The 26993-nt window shown below is 53.7% G+C and overlaps 1 protein-coding gene across 6 annotated transcripts in view; it reads right to left on the bottom strand.

The window, feature by feature from the left end:
• Positions 1-2584: 2584 nt before the first annotated feature.
• KIAA0513 (KIAA0513 ortholog) overlaps positions 2585-26993 on the bottom strand; it is a 57642-nt gene continuing 33233 nt past the window's right edge. For 4 of the 6 annotated variants that reach the window (XM_054588917.1, XM_054588915.1, XM_054588914.1 and 1 more), the window contains exons 2-13: positions 23886-24391; positions 21787-21886; positions 20863-20936; positions 18067-18137; positions 16192-16387; positions 15316-15356; positions 14739-14817; positions 12795-12872; positions 11527-11556; positions 8188-8268; positions 7615-7709; positions 2585-6568 (exon numbers count right to left, since the gene is read on the bottom strand). In XM_054588917.1, coding sequence (XP_054444892.1) covers positions 6519-6568; positions 7615-7709; positions 8188-8268; positions 11527-11556; positions 12795-12872; positions 14739-14817; positions 15316-15356; positions 16192-16387; positions 18067-18137; positions 20863-20936; positions 21787-21886; positions 23886-24214 — 1224 coding nt within the window. In that variant the 5' untranslated portion in view covers positions 24215-24391 and the 3' untranslated portion in view covers positions 2585-6518. Of the gene's footprint in view, positions 6569-7614; positions 7710-8187; positions 8269-11526; positions 11557-12794; positions 12873-14734; positions 14818-15315; positions 15357-16191; positions 16388-18066; positions 18138-20862; positions 20937-21786; positions 21887-23885; positions 24392-26993 lie in introns of those variants that run through there. The other 2 variants (XM_054588918.1, XM_054588919.1) reach the window with 2 other exon arrangements.

Genomic DNA, 26993 nt, shown 5'->3' with positions numbered 1-26993 from the left:
CGAGGGAATGGGTCGGACAGTGATAGGCACAGCTCTGCCATTTGCAAAATATGTTTGCATACGCTGCACTCGATTCTCACAGGAACCTTCTAGGATGGGCGGTGATTTCCTTCCCCTGTTACAGTGAAGAAACAGAGGATCAATGATTCGGCAGAAGGTTATGGGGAAGATGGAACGGGGCCCGAGCCTACGGCCCAGCCCTGCTCTGCAAGGTTCTGCCGCCTGTCTCGGGGCCCTTCCCCGCTCCCTGGAGTTGCCTCTGAGTCTGGCCCTGGGCCGCTGCGGCTGGGCCCCTCCTCGCACCTGTGGAAACATGAGATGTGATGTCTGAGCTGAGGGCATCTGGTCGTCCCTCCATGTTTGGGTAAGAGGGAGCGGGGTTCTCAAGACTGGGTGGGAGAGCTGGGGACATGGAGGTTGGCCCCCACTCCACTGAGCACAGGGTGCATACCTCAGCCCCTGTCAGACACTGGGGGGGGGGGGCAACCAACCCGCCCCCGGGCCCCCTCAAGCGGAGCCTGCTGCTTCAGGCTCTGGCACCAGACGGCTCCTGAGAGCTCTTTACCCAGGCCCTTTGCAGCTCCTTAGCGTCTCCACCCACACCTGTTTAGGCCAGAGTGTTAGAGCGGGGCTGCTGACTTCTTACAGTCAGGAAGAGAGAAAGCCCAAATATTTCATAAAATGTACCTTTCAAACCAAGTTGAAAGGACCCATACAGGCATCCTGTCTGTATTGGGTAGGAGCTGTGATCAGTCTCCATTCACAGCCCCCCCAAGCCCCCAAGAGCAGGAGGCGAGCAGCTTGGGCTCAGAGGAGAGGCAGGATCAGGATTCCAGCTGGCAGGGGCCTGAGGCAACCTGGGGGTCCCGGCCTGACGTCCAGCCCGGGGGGCCACCCAGCCACTGAGACATGCCCCCCAGTGCCAAAGCCCGGGCTCCTTGTCATTCAGAGGGATGCTCCTTTTCTTAGCATTTTCCATGAGACACATACACTGGGACAAGACCTAAATGCTCACCCTAAATGGCGAAAACATCTATTTGACCCCAGAAAAAGCCACTGGTAGTATTGAGAAGAGGGCGAATTCCATAAAAAGCCCTCATGGGTATGTGAAGTCAACAATTAAACAGGCTTTTTTTTCTTTGAAGATAATTTATTTCAGCTTCCACCTTCTGACAATCTCAGGTGCAATATATAGACATTCTCTTTCTTCACAGGAAGAAACGGTGCTTGATTTTAGCACCGTTCTGAGATCCCCAACCTTGAAACTTTCTCAACCTTAAAATACAGTTTGTAGAGCATCACCTGGGGGGACACAAAATTGTGTAACTGTAACACGAGCGAGCCCTGCCCCACTGAACTCCACTACAGGCGGCGTCTGGTGGCAAGTTTAGGTCTGGGACACACCGGGATGAGAGAGCAGAACGGACACATGTGGACCATCCCTCAAAGCCCCATAGGAGCCAGTTTCTAACAAAGGTGGCCAGTTGGCCGTGTTCTAACACATTTCCGTATTTTGAGGGGATCTATGCCTGATGTTTGCATTTCTGGCATTTTCTAGGGTCCGCATGCTTGGCGTGTCTTTCTCAAGGCATCCATGTGAAGGGGCAGCCCCGGGCCCGCGCACAGCTTCGTGGGCAGGCGCACCGAAGCCACGCCCTCTCTAGCACAGGACAGAGGTCAAGGCCTCCGAGCACTCCCCTTTCCCTTCTCACAAGCACGTTGCCCAGGGCCAAGGAGAGCGCAGGCCGCCCCCACTCTAGGACTGACCCCAGGCAAAAGGGGTTTACCAGCAGGAGCCCTCTTTCTAAAGTGAGCCCCCCAGGCAGGAGCAGCTCAGAGGGGCTCCAGGTCAGGGGGCCTCGTCTGACTCAGCCTCGGCAAAGCCTGGAGCCGGCAGGTGAAGCCAGGACCTGGCTCTCCGCCGTGGCAGGTGTCCTGGGAGAGCCGTGTGTGTAAGTGATGGAAAGAAGCGCAAACCCAGACCGTCCCGGCTCTCTCGCTCCTGAAAATGACGAGTTTCCCACAGTGGCCAAGAACCGGGCACTGGGAGCACTGCCCCACTTGAGTCCTGGCGACCCAGCCAGCTGGCCAACTCGGGGACGTGGGCTAACACCAGGGTACCCAGGACACAAAGCAGGCTGGGCCCTGGGGTGCTCCCTCCATCTCTCCTGAGGAGTCTAAGATATGTGGGCCCAGAAAGGGCAAGGGAGACCCAGGCCCAGAATGAGGCCCCACGAGAGCCTGCCTTGGTCTGAGCATCGACTGTATTCAATGGATGTGAACAATCTGGAAATGATGCATCCATTTGTCTGTCATCTGGAGAACCAAATGCCCCTATTCCCAGCCACGTGGGGATGAAGGCGTGCTGGTCCTGTCTGGGGTCTGAACTTGCACGCTACTCAGTTCGGGGTGCTTCCACCCAGCACAACTTCCCTTTCCTGTGAGACTTGGCTGAAAGCTTTTCAAGTAAACCTCATCCCCGAGAATCATCAAAAGGAATAAATGACTTACAGAAAAGCAGGTGAGATGGCTGAGCTGAAGAGCAATGGCTCAGGAAAACCAAAAGGCAGGGGGGCGGGGAGGGGGGGCGGGCATGGGAGGAAGTGAGAAAATCATCCCTGGAGCTGAGGGTCTATAGGGGCCGCCACTCAGCAGTTTCATCTGCAGTTGAGGAAGATGAGAAAAAGAGAGCAGCCTGGGACCGCCAGGCGGGGTGTGGCGTGAGGGGTTCACTGGACCCACCTCCTGAGCCAGGGGCTGGGCCTCGAGCCCTCCTGCCTTCTCCCCCTGCTTCCCAAGCTCCCACAGTTCCGGGCAAAGGACTCAGTCCCCTGCTGCATAGTTGTCTTAAGTTCTGGGTAATTTGGTAACCACGCTGACCTAACCATGGCTCTATCCGGGTCCTCCCTAATTAAAAAGGTTAGGGTACAATAACGCCCAGGAGGGCCAGGCTTGCAGCTGGTGGCCTTGACTCCCGGTCACGGGCACCTGGGTTAGACAAAACCTATGGCAAACTCCTTTGTGGAGTGGACGCTGTACTTCTCACCTTAGGGGGCTGGAGCGTCAGGGGCCCTGGTGATAAAGTAACCACATACAGTGGTCTGTGGGAGAGCAAACCTTAGGCTGTTGCCTTCTCGCCACGATGGGCATGGGGAGGTCAGAACAGGATCCACATGCCCTGGCCTCTGCCCTAAGGCCATGTGGGCTTGCTGGGTTAACCCGAACACCCTAGGCTTCCATTTGGGTACAGAACTCAGGAAGTGGACTCCTTCTCTACTCCTTCTAGTAATCTGAGAGTCCCTTGGCCCACTTTTTTTTTCTTTTGGCAATAGGAAGGTAATAGTCGACTCCGTTTCACTGTACAAATAACTTACAATATCAGAATCAGGCTCTCCTCCCTTTGGTTAAACACACACGTGCACATAGAAGCAGATGCGATCTGAATACTAACATGGCCCCACTCCATCAACACTGCTACAGCTATAACAAAGGTTAAACACATGCAGGGCTGCATTTCAGCATCATCCTGTTTTCTACGCAGGGAACCTTTTACTTGGGAGAACTGTCTTTTTGAGGCAGGTGAGATAGCTGAGCTGGACCCTGAGGGGCAGACGGCAGACAACCTGAGGTGCCACTGCTCATGACAGGCCCTCAAAGCTCCCAGCTTGGGATATCCCACTGCTGGGACTGGGCCACTCTTCTTGGATGAGACCCAAAGCTTCCTTTACCCCATCTAAGGCTCCTGAGCTGATAGGACGGGCTGGCAGAGCTCTCTTTGACCAAAGTGTCCTGTGTACGCACTGGAGTAAGACAGCGCCTCACGCCGGGACCTCTGAGAGTGTGCCCTGCATCTGCTCGCCACCAGAGCCCCTCACGTCTGCACTGGCCAGGCCCCGGAGCGAAGAGGCCATGTCACAGGGAGGGCGGAGCAAACACCAGCGAGGCAAGCTGCCCGACTCTGCTCCTCCAGGTGACACTGGCCAGAGGCATTTGGAGGTGACATGCTCGGCCACAGGAGCTGCCAACAGGAGATGGAGCAGCCTGTGATCCCCCTTGGCACTGGTCACACCAAGGTGGGCCCACGGTCTCTTGTCAGTGCCCCCTGTGGGGCTAAGCGTGATAGGCAGCACCTCTGGGTCAGACTCACTCCACTCTGAGGAGCTGGATCTATGAGGACAAGGCGTTGGGGGCGGGGGCGGGTGGGACCAAAGCAACCCTTTCTTCCTCCTTCAGCTGCTATTTCAAGAGTCCTATTGATAAAGAGAAAAAAGCTTCCAGATCACTTGTGAAGGTAAAGTGCTTGGAAAAGCCCAAGGAGGTCAAGGCTGCATTTCCTTCCAGGGGCTGTGCGCTCCCGCCCCTGCCCACCAGCACCCCTGGAGAGTCTCAAATCCACTCTTCTTCCTCCCGATATCAGACCGAATCAAAACTTCTACACAGACATCTTATACGTACAAGGATGTCTTTTGGGCACCTTAAAGTCTTAACACATTTCCACTAACTACTAAGGAATGACTAATAAAGCCAACGAGGGCAAGCTAAAAGGAGGGCCCCCATGCAGTGCTGCGGGGGCCTCGGACAAACCACTTTGTGTGGCCCTGATTTTACAGAAGAGGCGGGGCAGGGAGCACAGCAGCACGTCCAGGGGTCACGGTTGAACGTTTTAGGGGATGCATCGCCTGAGGGAGGTACTGGAGGGGGAGGGGCCCCCACACCTATCAATTTGATATTATTTCTCGGAAATGCACTCAGTACAGACATGCACCATCACTGGGGCCCACCCAGGGGGCTGGGGGCGCGGAACGCCCCAGCCTGCATGACCTGTCCCTGCACATGGCAGCACAGCTGGGCTTTGTTTAGTGACATCTCCAGAGAGGCTGATCACACACACACACACACACACACACACACACACGCACACACACAGAGTCATCAAAAATTAGCCAGGTTTCTGAAGCCCCGCTCCCCAGCTCTTCGGGCTGGTGATGTTTTGTACCACGCACTCAGGCTGCACCATGTTTCACGGCGCTTCTCTTATGATTATCCAGACGTGCGTTCAATGGCTCAGCCAACACCTGTTCTTCCCTGGAACATTCCAGGGAGGCATTCCACCAGGGAGCCTTTTTGAGCACTGGCAGGTTAAGTGACTACAGGCATGTATTTGCTGTGCTCAAGGAGACAGGAATGTAATGCGATTTCGAGTTGGAGGAGGTAGTAGGGAAAAGAGGACAGGAGGATAGGCCCCATGAGCCTATTTCAAGGTCGTTGCCCCAGAGTGACAGGCAGGAGGCAGAGGGAACCAGGCTGAAATATTTACACTGGCGGAGCCAGCATGCTGAATGCTTGCAGGTCAGACGTGCTTCCTTGGGCTGCTCTGCTGTGCCTGATATGAACTGAGGGAGCGGGGCCGTGCTTCCCAGGCACTGGGAGTGAGATGGGAGGGTATCGGCAGAGTCTGCAGGAAAGCGCTCCGAAGGGCCTGGGCTGCAGAAGATGAGGGCGCCTCTCTGAGGCTGCCATGGGGTGGAGGGCCCCACACCCCAAAGTCACCACTACAGGGCCTCGCACAGCCGCCACCAGGAGCCGCCTGTGCCCAGCTGTCTGGAAAGCAGACACAGATTTGTCTGTCTTTTCTGAAATAAAGAGCAGCACTGTTTGCTTTTAGGAAGGGCGGTTGTCTTGCAGCTACTGAAGAAACCTCTTTCCTGTGCTGTTCCTGGGACAGAGAGCTGATGTTCCTCCCAGGGAGTGAGAGGCGGGACTTCCTCTGCGGCAGCCAGCGAAGCCGCAGGCTGCCCCGAGCATCCCAGCCGGCGTGGGCGGCCAGCTCAGCGCTCTGCAACAGCGATGTCTCCAGGGTGCGCCACACTGCTGACTGCGGCCAGGCCCTCTCCCTCCCTCAATCAGGAGGCGCCTCTCTTTTCCTGGAGGTTCCTGTGACTCTAGTTCTGTCACATGGAGCAGGGAGCCGGGAAAAAGCCAGTACCAGTCATGGACCAACAACCCTCAGAGGGCCCACTGCCCCTCTGCCCAGCAGGAGCCCTGACTGGGGGAGTCCGTCCTGTCCCAAGCCTGAAGCGAAGGTCCCAGATCGTCATCCAGATGTCCTGTGTCACTGGTGTATGCTGGCCCATGGCTGCCCTTATCAACATTCCCACATGCACCTCGCCCTCTCTCCCCTGCAGGAGGCTACGGGCAGACACTGCCCCATGCCCGCCCCGGCCTCCTTCCTCTTCAGTTACTGACACTTGGGACTGTGGATGGTCACTTGGTTTTTGCCACCTAATCCCAGGAACACTTTGGCACGTGAATGGGGGAGTAGACACAGGCAGAAGGAAGGTGGGGAGGACAGGCAACTGGAGTCTTCTAACCGCTAGTTCTGGGGCAGCGTGGAGCGGCTCTGGGTGCTGCCGATGTCATGCAGGGTCATCGGGTAGGGTGACAGCCAGTCGCTGGCCCAGGAGAGCGGTGTGGACCCTCAGTGCTCCTGAGGAATGCCTTGGGCGACCTCCTGTGGCCTACTCAGTGGCCATCTGCTCGATGTGGTCACTCAGCAGCTTGTATTGCTCTGGAAGAGAGAAAGATGTTATTTTGGAGAAAAAAAGATGGTGGCACAGACAGGTAGGTCCTGCTCCTCTCCATGGGGTAGGGACAAGCCAGGATCACATCAGGCGTAGGGAGCGCAGGCTTCTGAAGGTGTGCAGTGGCACAGAGCCCCCGGCGCCCGCCAGCTGCCTGCCAGGCATCAATGTGCAGCCGGAAGCGGGCTCCTGAGGAAGCGGCAATACAAGGGGCGGGCCCGCAGGCCCTCCCAGGAGCGGGCGGTCGGCACGGCGCAGGCAGAGGGATTGTGCCACGCGAGCCAGGCCTGGGTCCGGGGGATGGCATGGGGCCACGTGGCAGGAGAGGGGACAGCGTCTTGAACTTTGCTGGTGTGGTGGGCACCCTCACACTCTCCCACCTCCTGAGGCCACTCTTTTGTAGCTCCTTTATTTTGATGCAGGATGAAGTGGTTTTTTGTTTGTTTTTTTGTTTGTTTTTTAAATATTGGTCAATCCAAATACCCATTTAAGTGAGAGGCTCTGGAGGACTTGAAGAAACGCTGTTGGTAGCAGGTGGGGTGATGCCTGACAGTGGGCCCCGCTGTGGATCAGGGGAGCTCACATCAGCAACATATCCCCTTTTGCTACGGAAGCCAGAAACTCTAGATAAACCTCCATGCCCTGCTTCCATGGCAGCGTCGTTTCAGAAACAGAGCGGGGCCATATGGTGGCCATTTAGGAGGGGGCAACTCGTGGTGAGTTTGACCAGTTTCAAGTTCAGAGTCTAAGCTCCAAGTTACATCTTTCCCTCTGTCCCTGAGCATCAACACCGAGCTGGCAAGCCCCCCAACCCCTGGCAAGTCCTTCCAGGCAGTAACGGGCTTCCAAAAGGCATGAGAAACACCTCATGCCTTTCAGTAGACAGAAACAGGGGAGGGGTGACCTAGCAGATAGTTTCCTATCATATGTCTCATTGAAATAGGGACAATCCTTGGAGCCGAGGGGGAAGTTCCAGCCTGCAGAGCGTTTGTTCCGACCCCGCCAGCCCTCCCCGTCTCTGGCCGTGACCCACCTTCGTCCAGGTTGCCGATCACAGCCTGCTTCTTCAGGAAGTCATTGCACAGCTTCTTGTTCAGCCCGAAGGCCAGCATGTTATGAGTGAACGTGCTGGAGGGAAAAACACCCGTGAGCTAGCACCCTCCTGCCTCCCCAGGGAGAGGGAACTGGGGCCTGGGCCCTTCTCTCCTGGAGGCCCCAGGCACGGCCTGCCTGGAATTGTCAGACAAAAGTTAAAAATAAATTGTTCCTTCGTCAGGCAGCCCACAACACTCACTGAGAAACTGCCCGCTACCGGGTGCAGGCACAGGAGGCGGATGAATTAGGAACTGGAATCCAGGCCAAATGTAATGAATCATATGCTTCGAGCTGTTTCAGACTTCACAGTTGTAGCAACACTGTGTCACGGATGGTGACATTGTGAGGTAGGAGTGTCCTCACCGTGTCTGGGTGTCAGTGTCAGCGCCTCTGCCCTGCCCTCTCTTTCTGAGGGTGAGCTGGTGCCAGGAAGGGCAAGGGGTTGGCCCCCAACCCATCCCACTCCCTCTGGGCCACGAGGGGCAGGGCCTTTGGCCCCCAGCGCTCTTACCCTAGCTGCCCGAACGTGATGTTCTCGTTGAACCGTAGGCTGTCGTCACGCTCCTCTTGGGTCATGTGGCACCACTTCTCCCTGCAAGCACAGGTGACAGGAGAGGGTGTTCAGAGCGCCACTGCATCCCCAACCACGTGCCCCTCCCCTGCTCTGACCTACAAGTGTCAGTGGTCCCCGAGCATGGCCCTCCTCACACGGGAGCGTTTGCTTGGCTTTTACACAACGCCCGTCCGAGTCCCGACACTCTGCCTGAGGGGCCCAGGCACACGCTTCTGTACAGTATCCTTCCTAAGAGGAGGAGAACCGGGAGCTCATACGCTTTCTGCCACTGCAGATGATGTGTGCTTAGTGGCTTTCTAGAACATTCTCTAGGAGATAAGGATGCCATTCCCCATGTCCTTCTCTACAGTTCAAGGATGGGGGGGGTCATGGCCCCATTTTACAGCCAGGGAGACCCGCAGAGGAAAGAACCCTGTGGTGACCCATGGGGGTGGACATTCAGACCACAGTGAGGAGGCTCTCAGATGCGAGCTGCACCCCCAGGCCTCGCTGGCTTTGGCGGCCCTGCCTTGCCGGTGGGGGAATGGCCTGCTGCGGGCGACAGTGCCCGGGAGGCCCAGGGAGCAGGAAGATGGGGAGGGCCCTTGGCCCACACGGTCCGGTCAGGCAGCCTGGGCCGGTCACTTCCTCCCCTGGGCTTTCTCACAGCTGACGCTGACTCTCCACGGCCCTCCCAGAGCGCGGGGCCCAGAATCACTTTCTCCCCTCAGGCCCCAGTGAACCATGACTCGTGCCCACCATGAAGGCAGCACAAAGCCTCCGGCACAAAGCGTGAAGCCCCCATGAGAAAGAGACATGGTCTGCGTGGCTCCGCGGGTGGGACCGAGGAGAGAGCTGCCTGCCTGTTTTCCATGGGGGAACACTAGCGAGCCCAGGAGCTGGGGTGGGGGGAGGGTGTTCTTTTGAGTGACATTAATTCTGTGTTCCTGCATGGCAGCCGTCCTGTCGGCTCCCTGCAGTGGACTCCCTCCCCCTCTCCTTGTCCCCAGGGGATGGGTGGCCGTCCCAGCCCGCACTACCTCATCCCCCATGCCTCCTGTGCCTTTCTGAGACGTGTGCTACTAGCAGGAGATGCAGATGGTGAGGAGAAGTCATTTTAGCCTGTTTCCCTTAAAAATTAAACTCTGGATGATGAGTCTGGCTTGAACAAGATTAAGAGAAAGATCAAAGAAAAGGGAGAGAGGAGGCAGTATGAGGGGCGAGGGGTTGGGATAATGGAGAAGCCAGAGGAAGAGAAACAGAACCAAGAACATCAACACCTCCCCTCCCCCCCTCCTGGCCCAGGAACACCCCTGGTGCTGCTGCAGCTTAGAGAGAGGGCACAGGATGTCGGGGGCACGGCCGAGGGGCGGGGGGGAGTGCAGCCTTCCCCTCTCCTCTTGCCAGCGACAGGACACCCATGGAGATACCCAGAATATGCGTCCAGCTCCCACACTAATCCCATCTTTTCCCCGTGGTCACCCTAGTATCGCCTGGCACAGCGGTCCCCATACTGCCAACGGGCCTGCCGCCCGGGCCCCGCATGGCCCCAGAGCCCTCGGCGTCGCGCAGCACGGCATCCCTGACTCCACTCCTCCTGACCCAGGTGAGAGGGTTGTTCTTTTCGCTGGGAGCAGCAGTAGAAGGGGACCTTCAATCTAACCTCTGAAGAAAGAGGTGGAAGGTCACCAGCAATCAGTCAATCAGGTGATGCCTACAGTCAGTCACATCGACCCCTTTAAACGGAGTCCAACACCCAACATCAGTCAAGGTCTAAAACTCACAGAGGGCAGAACGTGGGCCTGGATTGCTGCCGTGGGCATCTGGATGCGACCAACAGCCTGAAGAATGGGAAGACTGGCCAGGCCAGGTGGCTCAGTTGGTTGGAGCGTCGTTCCGTGCACCAAAAGGTGGCGGGTTCAATCCCTGGTCAGGGTGTGTGCAAGAGGCAACCAATGTTTCTCTCTCTCTCTCTCTTTCCCACTTCCCCCCTCTGTAAAATCAATAAAAACATATCCTTGGATAAGGATATAAAAGGAATGGGAAGCCTCCTGAAATAGAGATGTTCCTACCTCGGAGAGCAGAGGGGATGCTGATGGCATTGCCAGCAGTTTACCAAGGAGGAGAGACAATGTCAGAGGCAAAGAGTTGCCCTGGAGTCCAAGCCAACCCTCCTGCCCTCTCTTTCGGGTGAGGCCTGGGCATGTTTGGGCGTCCCGGGGGCAGGTCTGAGATGTGCGCAGTCAGACCACAGCTGCTCCAGGGAGAAGACCCGTGAGGCCCGGAGGATGGCCTCCGCTCTCCGGCTCAGCCCTGACAGAGGGAAGGCCACGGTGCTTGGGCATTGGCCGTGATGCTGAGGAGCCGCCCTCCGGGAAGGCTGGTAGTCACCCTCCCCCAGCGAGGCTGTAGGAACTCAGGGGGCTTTCTATGAGAGGAGATATTGATTGTGTCTAAATGCTCCTTTTAGAGCCATTGTAAGGCTGCGTAAGAAACAAGATTTCTCATAAAACTATAAGCACTAAAAAGATATCACTGATTAAGGGAAGCATGCTTTGGGAAATTTCCACAGGGGTGGGGCAGGAATCATTGTCTCAAAAGCAATATTTTGAATAGGCAGGCCTTTAACTCTAAAAATATATTACAAAATATGTCCAACAAATCGAAGTTCAAACCGTTAAGAGTCAGACCCCGCTGTAGGCTGCCAGGAAGTAGCCCGGGTCTAGGCCTTTCTCCTCGGGGACCCCCTCAGACACACAGGCTCCCCATTAGGCTCGGGGAGAGAGCAGCTGTCCCCTCTGCGTGACTCCCCAAACCTGCTGTGGTGGGCGAGGGCATGGCAGACCCCCGCACCCCTCTGGGCGTGTGGCCGCAGAGACATGCTCGGCAGCCGCCCTCGGCCTCTGAGCCAGGACTCCAGAGTGACAAGCGCAGTGGCAGGGTGGCTTTGAGGTCGGCCTGGAAGGGGCCGCGTGGCCCGTGGAGAGCTCGATCTGCCCGAAATTGGAGCTGACTTTCTGGACTTCACTGCTTTCTCCTCTCTGAACTCCCGCTGGTCTCTTGGGGAGGTCCGGGGTGCCTTATTTGCTTCCTGTTTTGGGGTGCTCTGTCCTTGGAGAGCTCTCACCCATCACCAGCCTGTCCCAGCGCTGGGCCTGCCTCCCAGGGACACCCTCACCGCTGGCAGCCAGCGCGGACTGGCACCTGGGCCTGGGCTCTGGCCCCCCGCCCGCCCTGAGGTGGCCCTGGAGGGGACCCCCGGCACTGTAACATGAACAAAGTCACGTGGACACACACCTCTTCTTCTCCTCCTCTCCAGCATCCCCTCTGGAGCGGCAGCAGAAACAGGTCAACAGAGGAACATGTCAAAGTCATGCAAGATATGTGGATGGAAAAAGAGAACAAGCGAAAGAAGGAGGGTTATTACAGGCAGAAACGGAGAGGACAGAGCGAGACAGGGTATTGGAGATCAATCTGTTTCCTAGGAGTCTGAGAGCTGAGCAACAAGAGGAACCCCATTCACCTACGAGCACCTGAGCATTTCCTTCTGTGTCGTTTCCCAGCAAGAGTGCGGAGTTCTCTCTAGAGTCCTTGGAAAGAGTGTCGGCGCCCAGCCCCCCACCACGTGCGCCCTGTGCCTCCCCAGGAACCGCAGTCACAGCAGCCTGCTGGGGGCACAGGCAGGCCGTCGCTCTCGTTAGGGGTGGTTGCCACCCGAGCAGGAAGATTCCATCTGAGATTCCCCTTATGCCAGTGGACTGAAGACTTCAACAGCAGGACTGCTCTCTCTCCTGCCAGGGACAAAGGCTAAGGCGTCTCCCAGTGTTAGGGAAGAGGGAATTCATTTTGTTGCTGAGGACAGTGTCAGGGGCTTCACAGTCCCGGGACTGGTGGGGCCCATAAGGGCGCCCAGGACCGGGAGGGCTGCTGCCTGTCCTGTCCAGCGCTGCGCGCAGCGGGTGGCAACCTTAGCTCACTGGGACCACAGAGAGAACGGAGCAGCAGCCCCATGGCACCAGTGCCAACTCCTCACTGCTGCCACGTGCTTTGTGAACTGCTTCACCCAAGGGGTCTTCTGAAGTGGCAAGACCACCTTCCTCAGGGAAGCCGGGAAGGGCTGCAAACCAGAGGAGTTGAAAGCGGCAATTGCATTTCTCCAGGTATTAAAGCAAAGTCTGGGGGTGGCGGCCAGCCCTGCACCCCAGGATCCTGCAGCAGTGGTTCGTGCTCAGGATTCAGACTTCTTACAGAGAATAGGCAGAGCGGTTCTGGGGGTCCTGACGGTTTCATTCGGTGGGAGTCTGCATTTCTTAGGAGGGTCAGGCCAAGTCATGCCAGAGCCCCAGGGCAGGAAGCGCTCATGCAAGCCAAGGATCCCCGCCGCCCACGAAGCTCTGCGCCCCGGACACTTCAGGCAGCTTGCAGGGCCCAAGGCCAGAAGGGGTTGAAGGAGAAACACAGACGCATGGACTCAGCCGTTCTTCGCTCTCCTCTTCAGAAACAGGAAAAGAAAGCTCTCCCAGGTCCTCTTCCCTGAGGAAAGCCAGCCCAGACTTTGCTCCTACCTGGTCGTGGGGGACCGCTTTCTCCTCTCACAATGGACAGCATCGAAAAAGGCCGCGTTCCAGAACCTCAGCGTGTGCCTGCGAGACAGAGACACACGTCACTTCTCTCCAAGCAGGAGAAACGGGCAGCCCTCGGATGAGGAAGTGCAGTTTCCCACCACATCTGGATGACCTTCTAAAAGTCACAGGGAGAGAGGGCCGAGGAGGGAAAACAAGTGTGAGCCTCTGTCCTAAATCAGGTGCCTCCCTGGGGCTGCGAGCCAAGCACCGTGAGAGCATCTGCATGTCTCTCCCAGGGTGACACCATCGCATGGGGGAAGGTGGCGTGGAGATGGGGAACCCTGGATTCTTCAGGTCAGAGGTGAACTTGCCACGGACAGGATGCAGGCAGAGCCCTTTCCTACTTCTCCCAAGAGAATTCAGGAGGTTTGGAAAGACCAGCTTTTCTAGAACAGGCACCAGTAACATAAACAGGAAGCTGGCAGGGATGTGCTGAGAGCAAACACGTTAACAGAGATGCACAGTACGAAATATTCCTCTTAGAGAGGATCAGGGGTCGGCAAACTACCGATTTGGTGGGTGAGCCAAATCCAGCTGCTGTCTGTTTGTTTCAATCAATGTTTATAGGAACATAGCCCCGCCCGTCATTTATATATTGTCTAAAAGCACAGTTGAGAGGTTGCCTGCAAAGTCTAAAATATTCATCACCTGGCCCTTCAGGGCCGTTGTCCTGTTGCAGCTGATAAGACAGACCCCAAGTTAAAGCTCAGAGGCACAGAGCTAAAATCACTGGCCAGGTGTGACAGGGGCCGGTCAGTTTCCACTTTTTGGGCTTCTTCTTGAGCCTGGCCCAGCTCAGGTGGGGCCTCCGCGCGGAGGCTTCTGGACAGCTCCAGCCCAGCCCTCTGGCCACGTCCCTCACCGGCTCTTCTCCCGCAGCTAGACTGTCATCTGTGGGGAAGGCGCATGCGTGATACCCTCTGGGTTCCAGGCACCAGCACAATGCCTACTGTGCGTAAGTAAAATACGGTGATGGAGAGGCTTCAGGGAGAGTAAAGTAGCACAAGCGATCATCCACAGAGCAAGACACGGTGAGATTTCCCCTGACCACTGGCCTCTCACTTCAACCATGGCCTTTTATATAGAAAATAGCTTTACTGGGATATAATTCATATACCATAAAATTCACCCTTTGAAAGCATGCAGTTCAGTAGTTTTTTAGTATATTCATAGAGTTGTGCGATTAGCACCACTATCTTTCCAAAATACAAGTGTTCTCATTGCCCCATAAAGAAACCCCATACCCATTAGTAGTCATTCCTTCCCCATCTCCCTCAGCCCCTGGCAACCACAAATCTACTCTGTCTCCAGGGACCTGCCTGTCCTGAACATGTTACGTAAATGAAGCCACACTACGTGGTCTTTCGGCCTGGTTCCTTTCACGTAGCCAAACGTGTGCCAGGTTCCTCCATGCTGCCGCAGGCGTCAGTGCCTCATTCCTTAATACGGCCGGATAATACTCCACGGCATGGAGATGTTGCATTTTGTGTATCCAAAATCAAATGTCCCTAAAGAGGAACATTCAGATTGATTCCACCATTTGGCGATGATGAATAATGCTATTATGAACATATATGTACAAGTTTTTGCTTGAGTACCCGTTTTCAATTCTTTCGAGTACATTCATAGGAGTGGCGTCACTGGGTCATAGGGCGACGCTAACGTTTAACCTGAGGAACTGCCAGATTGTCTTCCTAAGTGACTGCCCCATTTGACAATCCCACCAGCAGTGTACGAGGGTCACAATTTCTCTGCATCCTCACCAGCCCCTGCTATTGTTCGTCTGCTTTATTTTGGCCATCCTCGTGGGTGTGAGCAAACCTCACTTCTGACGAAGACAAAGGCGCAGAGGCTGCTGGCCCACAGGCGCGAGGGGGGCCTTACCAGATGGGCTGCTGCTTCAGGTGCGTGTACAGGTAGATCTTCTCCCCCTTCTTCTCCTCCTCCGGGCTGCACACAGTCACTGCGGGAGAGTGAGAGAGACCGAGTGTGGCTCTGGCTGCACCTGCGTGTTGGCCAACCCCATGGCGATGCTGCCGAAGCCACCGCTCCTCCCCAGAGGCCATAGAAATGCGCAGCTGGAATTGCACAACAGCTTTTCTGCTGCCCCTGGGCAGTAATGATGCTCCCCACACCCGGCAAGGACCCTTTCTCAGGCAGGGTCCCTGGAAGGCTCCCGCGGCCCCGAGGATACTTCCCTCAGCTTCCCTGGGATAAGGGGATAAGGAGCTTAGTTCCAGCTCCCTCTCCCTAGAGAAGTGGCTCTTCTCAAAAGTTCAGTGAGAAAACACCAGCGCTGAGAGCGGCTGGGGAGTCCCCTACAGGCAGCACCTTGCCTGCAGGGCAGTGGAGCCCCAGACAGTTAGGAATCTGCTGGTTGGCGCGGCTAGTTGAGGCTGGGCTGGTTGAAGACTTCTGCGGGGACCTGGGTTATGTGGACTGGGTAGCGGGAGGCACTCACCCGTCTTCTGTGGCTTGTCCTTGGGCTTGCTCTCATCCTCGCTGAGGGAGAGAAACCACAGCAGTGACCATATGTTCCCACCACTCTCTCAAAGAAACCACTTTACTTTGCTGAAATGGGATTCAGTGTCATAACCAATGTGGACATTTAATGTGGTGTTCTCTAAAAAAATTTTTCCATTAAATCAATGCTACATTGATCAATTACCAGTCTTAGAATTTAGACTACTTTGTGCTGTTTCCTCTGAATTCAAAACTATGTGGACCAGAAAAGGAATAAAGCCAAGTCACCTGGTTGTAACCAAGCCGCTGGAGGTGATGGCAGGGACCCAAGGGTGGCCGGCGCCGGCGCCGGCGCCGGGTCCAGAGCTCTCTTGCTGATGTGCTCCTTTCTGTGGAAGCTTTAGCTTCTACACGCCTTTTGCAAGGGTCCTGGGTTTCTATGGCAGAGCTGCTGTCCTAGGGACAGTGGTCCCTCCTGAGCCTGCCTTGTCCCTTAACACAAGCTCTTGCCACAGTTAGAGGTGAAAGGAGGAGAGGGGGGTTGTAACTTCCCTCCTGCCAATTTCCATATGCTTCTCATCTGTCTTAGAAAACATGGGTCCACAGGGGACATCCCTGCGTGTCAACAAACAGAACGGCATTTGGAAACCCTACAAAATTTGGGGGTGGGGGCAGGGAGTCAAGCTGTGCTGGCAGCTGCGCTTCTCGGGAGCAGCTCTCGGGCCCCAAAGATTGCCCAGGGTGAACAGATTCCTCCCCTACCAGGCCAGGGCCTCCCTGGCGCTTCAGACGTAATTCGACTCGGCTGTTTGTCACACCTGTGTGCCTGACCCTCCCCACAGTCAGACAGGGATGCACACCAGGCCACACTTACTCATTTTTCCTGACCAGGGGTCCCTTCAGCTTGGTCTCCAGCCCCCCGAAGAAGCCCTTGACACTCTCCGTGTTCTTCAGCAGCCGCTCGGCAACGTCCTTCTTCTCCGCTAGCCAGCTGTTGGCGGACTTCAAGTAGGAGTCGATGCTCCCTGCAGGCTTCTCCTTGGATTCGGAGGGAAGCAGGTGCGGTTTACCTAGAGACACATGGGGAGTAAGAACCGTGCTGTGCAGCAGCTATGACAGAGGGTGGAAAGAAACTCCTGTTAGCTGCTGGAGCTGCTCTGAGTGGCGGGGAGACCTCCTTCCACAATGGCTGGGGCTTGGCAGCAGGAAGGCTCAGAGGCGCCCTCGTGAAGACGTGAGCCTGGGCACCGCCTCTCTCAGGGCGGTCACTAAGTGCTGACCGTACCACAGGTCAGCCGGTGCCACAGGAGAAACAGGCAAGGGTCCAGCTCCAAAGAAGCACGCAGCCTGGAAAGGAGGTGAGCACCGCGCACACACAGTGAGAGCGTAAGGCAGCACTCAGAGCAAGGCCGGGGGCTGGAGGGAGACGGAGGGAAGTGTTTCCCCACGGTGGGAGGAGGAGGGTAGGTCCCAGCCCCAGCCCAGCGTGAGGGCACCGGACAGGGCGGGAAGCAGCTGAGGGAGATGGGAAGGGGGGGTGGTATCCTGGGAGGAGGAACAGCATGAGTGGAGGCAACACTGGAAATGGCAGACCCTTCAGGCCAAGACGCCCCCTGGGCAGGCCAAGGTACTCCCTACTGGTCAAAGGGCCTCCTCCAAACCAAGGTCCCCTTAGAGGTTGTCACCCCCTTACAGGTCAAGGCACCCACCCCAGGCAAGACGTCCCCTACAGGTTAAAGGTGACCTCCTTCAGACCAAGGTGCCCCTGTAGGCCAAGGTGCTGCCTATAGGTCAAAGGGCCCTCTACAGATCAAGGTTCCAAGTACCTCCTACTAACTGAAGCTGCTCTGTGTACAGATCTGACTCAGATAAGCAGCGTCTAGCTGCTCTTTGAGAAGGAGGAGCCACAGGTTGGATGAGGGGGTTCCCATCTGACCCAAAGACGGCCAGTGAGCGGCCCAGCACCACGGGCCCGCCCAGAGGTGGCCTGGCGGAGCTCAGGCAGCCAGACCAGCTATTGTCAACAGAACTGAGGGGCATGGAGAGGATGGCTGATGGGAGCGAGGAGAGGACAAAGCCGGCTGCAGAGGACAGGGGCGCACCCCAGAAGCAAACCTGTGGGTCATGAAGGGAGGGTGCCTTGACTTGGCTCTAGTCCATGTGCTGGCCCCCAGCAACCTTCTTCTTATGGTGGTCTGAAGGAGACTCTGCTGTAGCAGCTTAAGACAGGGAGCCCTCAAGCTCCAATGTACCAGAAAGTTCCAACAGAATGAGCTAGGAGAGCTGTCAGAGCCTCAGCATGAAGTCTACACCCCTCATGAAGGCATCTCTAGCCCACACCTGGGAACACTCTCTAGCCCAAGATCTCAGAATACTCTTTTCACCTCCCTGCAAGCCAATTCTGTCTCATATTTTGCTAAAACCTCAAACTGAAGTCCTTACAGGCAACAATTGCTGTGTCTACCATGAAATTTCCTGCTGAACATGTTCATTTTCTCACTTCCTAGCAGCCGGTGGTTTCTTTCACAGTGCGTGGACAGTCACTTGACCTGCAACATACCATGTCTCCTGCTTTAGGAATTTCACTCCTTGCTCTTTCCCTCCCTAACACCAACTTTCATTGTTTTCTGGAAGCCTCACAGCTTTGCCTTTACTCAGGAAGAAATCCTCATCTGATACCATGTTCGAAGTTGACAAGTCTTGAGTGTCCAGGTTTGCCTGCCACATAAGCCACGCCCCCATGTCTTACCGATATGGTAGTAAGTGAAGCACATGGTCATGAGGTTTTTGGCAGGTCCAAAGTCATCCATCTGATGACACCTGAAATGAGAAGCAAGGTTGACTGGTTACATAATTGTTCCATTTGATTGTCTTACTGCAAGTTTGTGAAACAAGACTAAAATACTTTGCAAATATGCTAAGTGAACAGCTCACTCCCCAGATGCTGCTTAGGAGAGGTAACAACCCCCCGCCCCCCCCGCCGCCACTGCCCCCTTGGCCCAATGAGGTGAGTTAGCCACAGGCACGCAGCGGGAGCTGGGTCTCACTCTGCGCCTGGCCTCTTCGTTTTCAAGGTGGAGCAGCCAAGGCCCAGGAAGGTCAACCCTACACACAGCAGCAGTGTCAGGCCTGGAAGTCAGGCCTCAGGTCTCAGGTCAAAGTGGGCCCGCCAGCCCCTGCTTCTCGGGAACTGGCCCTCCACCTGCTGCTGCTTCCTAGATGACATACTCCAGTCAATGGTTCTCAGGCTTAAGCAGCATCAGAACCACCTTGAGGGTGTGGGACTCTGGACGCCCCAAAAGCATGTGGTTTAGTAGGTCTGGAGCAGGCCTGAGGATGCGCATTTCTAACACACTGCCTTTGAAGCTGGTGTTCTGAGGCTGCAGGCCCAGGGATGGCAGTGGAGAACCACTGGGAATATGTAGGCCTTCCTATACTGTGTCACTGACTGAAAACCAGATTATTACATGTCAGAACCTTTTACACACTAAAGAATGTTCTACGAATATAAAGAATTATCCTGACTATATTATATTATGCTTACTATATTAAGATTTATATGATACACAGAGAGAGATCCACTCAACTTAGCAAACAAACAATAAAGGGAGAAACTTCACAAAGAGGGCCTGTCTGCTGCTAGGACTTTGCACCGTGACAGGTGCTGATGTGGCAGTGATGTCCCCTGCAGCACTGGGAGTTAGAGAAAAAAAGAGGAGGGATGGCCCCCATGCCATCAACAGGGTGTGAGCTGAATAAATTATGCTGCGTGACATATTACGGTACTACATTGCCATTGCAAATGCAGAACTGTATGTAAATGTAATGCCTTTTTTGAAAAAAATTTGCCGATATGTGCATTGTTATGAGAGGTTTTCCTTGGGAGGTGGATCTAAAGTGAGAGAAAAGAGTGTGAAAGAGGCTTTTCTTTTCACCCCAGGCTTCTGTGTGCCTCTGCATCCTATTTCCCTTTGCACTTTTCTTTCCTGTTTAGCTTTTAACCTTGGGCAAGCAATACTTTAAAAAAAAGTCAACAGGAATGATCCAGAAGGTGGATTTGGGCCACTTCTGTTGATCTTTTGATATAGAAATAATCTAATAAATTTAAAGAACTAAACCACTAATAAAACCATAACAGACTAAATAAAAGCATAAAAACTAAAGATACTAATAAACTTAAAATCATAAGATTCATATTTTAATAATTAATAAATATTTCAAAATATTATGAAGTTTTATATTATTTTGCTTGCAACCATACAAAAATATGATATATATACTCACAAAGTAGTGGGAAGATTTTATATTTTAGCAGGGTTGAAACTTGAATTTAATTTTTTCCCCAATTTTATTTATTTAGGGAGAAACACAAAGAAAATTGAGAATTAGATAAGTATGTTAACATGTGAGAGGCAAATAAATATACACAAACTATGGGTTCATGAAAATTCTCATAGATGCAAATGTCTGAAAGTTGAAGTATCTTCAGCTTCGGAGAGCATGTTGCACACAAGGCAAGCTGGGGGCTGCTTTGCACGAGCTCGCCGTGTGCTCCCAGCTGGGGCAGGCACAGCCAGATTCTCCCCACTGGGGCCGTGTCCTGAGCTTGGGATGGATGTTCTCAGCAAGTGCAGGAAACACACAGATCCTCAGCTCTTTTGATCGCTTTCCTCCAGGACGTGCATGCCCGGTGTTCATGGCGGAATAGGTGAGGCAACACCGAGACACAGAGGAATTAAGATGGAGGAGAAAAGCTACATTTCCATTGTGAGAAGGAAGGGAGGGGCAAAATGGACATGGGGACACAGGGAGGGGGCCATGATATAAGCCATGGGACCAGGACCTGCCTTGAGGCCACACTGCAGTGACGGGGTGAAGGGGAGCGCAAGTGACAGCCAGCTCAGCCCCTTCCCTTCCCACCTACAACCTGTCCTGTCCACCTGGATCATTGAAGCCGCTGCTTGGCTTCCCCAGGCTCAAATGGAGCCCTTGGATCCCTCATCTGGGGGACGCATCATCCGCTCTGCTGCATTCCCAGGGCCACGGGGCCTCCGGAGGAGAGCGCCCCCGCCCCGCCCCGCCCCGCCCCGGGCCTGCCTCCCACCGCTCCTGCCCCCCGCCCCGCCCCGCACTGACTGAGCGCCTTTCGGGACAAAAGGCTCCTGCAGTGCCAGATTCCTCCTCAGAGCAGGCTGTGTCATCCAATCATATCATTAAGGGGGCGGTTACCTAGTTTGCAGTACTTCACAACAGGAAATCAAGAAAATTCCAGGTCTCTGACTGAGGAGGGTAAGGCCAACTGTGTGTAATCACAGCCTGTCCTGAGGACCCGAGTGGAGGAATTTACTCACACCCAGCTGCGCTCCTCTAATCTCTGCTGTCAGGTAAGGCTTCTGACTAACTCCCTCCCACGAGATGCTGGTCCTGACTTCGCCTTGTAGCTGGGGTATCACAGCAACTGCGAGCTGATGACTCGTGCGGCTGCCACTCACAACCGTGTTGTTACAGGGCAGGGAAGGGAGGGGAGGACCACAGCATTACTTACTCGAACAGGACCACTGCAAAAGACTGCACCAAGCGGTAGAAGGTCGCCTCTGAGACACACTTGGAGTTGCAACGCTGTCCGGGAAGAGGGCAGACGCGTCATCGGGGCAGCCAGGCGGCAGAGGCACGCTGCAGCGCAGAGAGGCTGCGGGCTTACCACGCTGAGCGCCCCTCAAGGCAGCTGGGATGAGAGCCCAGGACCCTAACAGCCTCCCCTGACTCCCAGAAGCCCGGACCCCGCAGGTGCCACCCCCCAGCACTCGGCCATAGCTCACTGGAGCTTAGGCAGGTGTTTTCCTGTGTCTCTTCCTTATGAGATTTAAAAAACTAGCAACTTCACACACTCACCTGCACAAGAAAAAGTATGGAGGGACAAAACCCTTAATGACAACATTGGCTATTTCTGGGTTGTAGATTTATGAGTAGTTCGTCTATTTTTGCTTACAAGCATTTTCTAATTTTTCTTTGAAGAATAAATTATCTGTGATAAAAAATACTTGAAAAACTAAGTACTTAAGCCATTTTACAGAAAAAGAACCTACTGGATATTTATAAAATGTAATTCTTTTTGAACTTACAGGCTGTCATGGTCTTAAATATATCTTTAGAAAAACGGAATATTGTGGGTTATTTAATAAAAATATGTGTGGGCATAACCCACATGCTTGCTTTTAAAAAACAAACTGTTCTGGAAATTCACGTGGTGGACAGGCCAGCTTGCTTGCTTGTTCCTTTCCATTGGACATCCAAGTGAGCTACTTCCCCCTGTTCTAAAGGGGTCTTTTCAGAACATCTAGAGATAAGAGTTACTTTTGTTTTTTTCCTGTTGGGTCAATTCCCTTGACTCTTTACTTCTGAGTGGAGGGATTAAAAAGAAAGAGAGGATGCTACACATCACCAGCGCCCTCCCAGCACCTGCCCTTACCTGGGCGCTCACGAATCGAGCGAACCACTCCCGGCCTTTTCCATTCTCACTGCTGCAGTACTCCCCAAACTTGGCTTTCTCCTCTTGGTCCAACTCTTCCCTGAAGAAAAGAAAAAGGGCAGAGGGAAGAAAAAAAACAACTTCAAATCCTCTGAAACAAAAAAGGTTACAGTAGGGGGAAGGGGAAAGAAAGGGAGGGAATAAAATATTGCACGCAACTAAGGATAGCTGCCTGACCTACATCAGCTTATTTTAACCTCTGAGTAACCCCCTTGAGGAAATGGTGTTATTTCTACTTTGCAGATGAGGAGACTGGCCTGGAGGGTCCAACACAGCTGGGGAGGAAATGGGGGCTCCATCCAGACTTCCTGATTCCCAAATCCCTGTTTCGTCTCTCTTGTCCTCCTGCCTCCAGTTAGGTGGTCCAGGCACTAACAAGGGTGACATCACCGTCCTCTGAGGGCTTGGTTCTCCTGCTCATGTCACTCATCTCTGGTGCTGAAGCCAGCATGGATCCACCCACTGAACTGAAGAACGCCTCAGCCGCAGTAGGACACAGCTGTCTGACCCTCCTCCCACAATCAGAAGGCGGGCGTGGTGGCTGATTCCTCTGAGCTTCTGCAAAGCCAGTCTGCTCACCTCTGTCCAATGTGAGGGGTAGAGACTAGGGATTGCGGGGAGCCACCACCTCCAGGGTGGACAAAGTGCTCACTGATCTCAAATCACCTCTGGACACTCTTCATAGGGGGCCAATACTCTGTCCCAAATTTAATTTAATGACTACAGAATATGAAGTAGGGGCTGAAGCTCAATTGGCTTGTACAGTATTTCATTTATTGAAGGTTCTGTTGGAAACATCTTGGTCTCATTTATCCCCAAACACCAGATGAAATACAAGAATTTGCCAGCCATTTGCAGTGATTTTTGGAAAGCTCTTGAAAACGCATCTGATCCAGTTGTCCACGTTCCATATTGCTGACAGGCTGCCACAAATACAGACCAGCCTTCCTGGCAAACGAACAAGCTCCTGGGCTTTCTCCCCTCTGCATTCACTGGGTGTGCTCAGAGAAAGCTGACTTCTATCAGTGTTAGGCAAACACATAAGCAGGCAGCCACATCTACTGCTCTCCCAGAATGCATTCAGGGACCTAAGTCATGATAGAAAAGAATAAATTCTTTGCAGAGTGGCAACAGGCAGAAATTCTTACTGCTTTAAGGAAAATGGAAAATCTGCCCTTCTTCCGGAGCCCTTCAGACGGTAACGTGTGTGTGAGGAGTCTAGAGACCTTGTTCAAAGGCCGATCCAGGCTCAGCGGGGCTGGGTGTGGCCAAAGACTCTGCATTTCTAACACGCTCCCAGTGATGCTGATGCTTTGGGTCTACAGAAGACAGTCTGAACAGTAAGACCTTCAGCCCTGAACGCGCTGCTATGAACGGTGTAAGACTGCCAGTCAACCCCTGCCACCCATGAATTTGGGTTTGTTTGTCTCCCCTTGCCTTTGGCTGAGCTATTAATCCAGGCGGGCAGAAGAGCTAGAGGCCTGTCCACAGAGCCCCTGCTCCTCTGTCTGCATTCTAGCTCCCACTGTCACTTTCTGCTGCTCCAACTGTCAACACCCCTTACCTACCCCTTCTAGAGCCATGAAAGAAAGGCCAGGACGAGGTGTGAGGAAGAGTCACCATCCTAGTAGCTGCTTAAGGATCAGCTGCCTATGAGCATCCCAAGGAGTGTGGGGCACTGAAAACTTCTTGCCTTCTCTTGCCCCTAAATGTAATGTCAGCTAATAATTGCGCCCCACTAGCTAGGCCTGACTTTGACATGGAATGCCAGCCAGGAGCTAACCTGAAAGTGCTCAGGTCCTGGGAAAGCAACGCTAGTGTCCCGGATTCAGCAACGATGAGGTGAGAGTGACGGTGGAGTGGTCACAGTAGTTGTGGGGAGGGGAGAAAGGGTAAAAATTCCCCAGCTGGTTCTATCTGTCACCTGGGCCGGGGTTGGGGACCACGGGAGGCCCATCACTGGCAGGTGAGGGGCAGAAGTCCTAGGTGACACTGTTCTCTGGGACAAAGCCAAGAGCTGAGAGGCCCTGGGGGCTTACCCTCCAGAGAAGATCTTCTCCACGTAGCTGCGCATGAACTCCCTGAGCTCTAGGGCCTCCTCGTCCTTGGCTGACTCCGTGCTCTGGTTGGAAGAGAAGGACTCGTTGGAGGAGGAGCGGTGGTACTGGTCCCAGGACGGGTGTGAAGGCGACTCGCCCATGTCGTTCTCGCTGTCTGCTGACTCCGTGGTCTCACTCTCTGACGCGCCATCACCCTGGGAGCTGTCCCCATCCTGCAGCTTTGGTGGCAGTGCCTCCACGGGTGAGGAGGTGGATGGCTCGGTCTCGAAGTCAATGAGCGAGCCCACGGGGACCTCTGGGGCCTCCATGGCTCGGGCGGGCTGCCAAGGAGGGTGCCAGGTGGGGTGGCCGGAGATCCGGATTCCCAGGGATGTCAGCGGGAGCCGGAGACCAAACAGGAGCCTGCCGAGCACGTGTGAGTTTCTTGGTGACTTCTGGGTACCAAGAATGAGTCCTCTGGGGCAGCTCACGTGGCCCTAAGGCATCTGGGATGGAAACATAAACGCGATCAGCAGGAGAACAGCTCCTTGTGGAAGGGAAATTCAGCACTGAGAACCCAGACTTAAGTGAATGAGTGAGGCATCCAATTCCCTGTAAAGAGAAGAGGCCCCAAACTTCCAGAATTTGGGACATCTCTACATGCCTGTCATTTTCCTCGTCTGCTTTACTGTTAAATACCTGGTGTGTACACAGTGGGCACTCAATAAGTATTTGTTGAATAAATGAACAAACACCAATGATCAGGATTTCTCTAAACTGAGCAAATAGACTTCAAAAGGGCTGTACCGGCCGGCCCTCTCCCCACTCCAGCCTGCCAGACTGAGGCCAAGAGATAAAAGAGTCTGACGCAGGCTGGAATCACAGTCACCAGAGACACACCTGCCGTCCACTGTCCCAGGGATCAGTAGCTATGGAAGATGGGTGTCCTCAGAGGTATGAGGAAAAGAGACTTCTGCTTAGCACAGGTGCTCCCCACTCCACCCCCCAGGCTCATGTCTCTCCCTTCCTGGGCTCCTCTCTTAGCATTCTTCCATTCAGACCCAGAAGCTTCCCAGGCTTCATATATATGTCCCTTCTCATCATCCCTCTCAAACCCCTTGATGATTTCTAACCATCTGGATCCAACCTCTCCTTTCCACAACTTCTCCCTGCACTAGGGCCACCCTGGAAGATGCCATGTACTTTCTGGCATCTGTCCTTCTGTACCTTAGGCTGGGCAGTCTTCTTCCTTCTCTTCTATCTCCCTCTCTCATCCCCACCCAGGGTTCTATCCATCCCTCAGGGCTTGGCTTAGTAGCAGCTCTTCTGAGCAGCTTACCTTGAACCCTATTCAAAATAATTTACAGAGTCCTCTGTGGGCCCTGGTGTTTTATTTACACTCATTTATAAGTCTGTTTGCTTGGCAGGTGAATATTAGTGCTTCTGTTTATCCGACTGGAGTATAGCCCCTGGAGGGTGGACCAGGCCTTAGCCACCTCTGCAGTAACCCGAGTGCCCAGCACAGACTCAACTAAATAAGTGTTCACCATATGGTTGTTGAATGATGAACAGACCTGACCATGAACATGCTTTAAGGATCTGGAGAGCTGACAACACAGGCTGCATGGCGGCCAAGCTGGGGATGGCATCTTTGCTTCTAAACCAGGTCTCCCGACAGCCAGTTCGGGAGTCTCCTGCCAGTTCTGGGGCCCACCCTTCCCAGTGAGGAGTGGCGGACAGCGAAGCAGGAAGTACAAACCCTCCGGCTGCCAAACCTCCTCCAGGCAGTAGCACACGCTGAACCAGGGCCACATCCCTCTTCACCATTTTTTACAGACCCAAATATCCAGGACAACCCCTGGCAGACAGGCAGCTGCTTATATTGATGAACTAATGCATCTTCCGAGGGTAATTCGATATCAAAATTACATTTACTGCCTGTTAAGAGCTGAATGTTCATAAATCGATTACAGGTTCTTCCAAATTCCCCAGCCTGGGATATTTTTAAATGCCCTGAATCAGAAAGATGGAATGGCTGGCTCCTTGTCATCAGAGTGGCAACATCCACCCTCAGTAGAGCCCCATGAAGCTTGCCTTGATCCAAAAAAGAGACGCAGGAACCCCAGGGCAAAAGAGCCTCTGGGCCAGCAGAGCAAAAGGGGGCCCTTAGGAGCTCAGACAGCAGCACACTACCACTCGGAGGGCTTGAGATGAAGGCGTGGCGGGCTGCGGCCGGGTGGCCTGGCTTCCCTCGCACCGCGTGGCAGTGCACCCCGTTGTGGCCTCTGGGCTGGGTCTCCCCCGCTGGGATGGCGAGGCCAGCTTAGATCTCTGAGGTCCTCTGGCAACTGCGTTCTCAGGTTCTGTCCAAAGGACAGAAGGTTCTACACACCTGCAACAATACACTTGATATGGAAATGGAAACTAGGAAAATGTTTGCAGCCACTATGATAGGAAAATTGAATCAATCGATTAATATGATAAATTCACCTAAATCCAACTAAAAAAATCTATATTCTAATAGATATACAAACTACTCAAACAGGTAAGGCACACAAGAGGAAACACCGTTATTAAACGCTTTGACAATTCTTCAACCCATGCTAATAACCACATGTATAGATAGGTAAATTAAAACAATTAGGTACCATCTGATGCTACTAAATCAGCAAAAATTTAAAAATTATAATCCAAATGCTGATGGGGGTATGATAAAATTAACATTCTCAAACAATTGTGGTAATAGGGATAAATATTTTAGAAAGCAATTTCTGTAATTCTTATTTTTTCTCTCCTCTGGTCCAGAGACTTAAATGCTTGGAATTTATACTAAGAAAATAATTCAAAATACTCAGAAACAATTATGTGAAGAAGAATGCTCACTGTAGCAGTTTTTCTAATCCTGATACATTGTGTGTAAAATCTAAATACAGTTAAAATGGCAAATAAATTCTAACAATTTGATGCAACAGTAATCAGTGTATATACAATAAGAAAACAATTAGAACATCAGTAACTATTCACTTTATAGTTAAGTAAACAAAATATTTTCCAGTCAACAAATAATTACTTAATCCTACTGCATGCTATCCTCTGTTCTGGGTTCCA

The sequence above is a fragment of the Pteronotus mesoamericanus genome, unplaced genomic scaffold (assembly GCF_021234165.1).
Source record: "Pteronotus mesoamericanus isolate MK-2021 breed Mesoamerican mustached bat unplaced genomic scaffold, CSHL_Meso_final scaffold_165, whole genome shotgun sequence".
In the NCBI taxonomy this organism is placed as follows: domain Eukaryota; kingdom Metazoa; phylum Chordata; class Mammalia; order Chiroptera; family Mormoopidae; genus Pteronotus; species Pteronotus mesoamericanus.
Note: the sequence above shows the minus strand (reverse complement) of the source record. Positions and strands in the feature narration are given on the sequence as shown.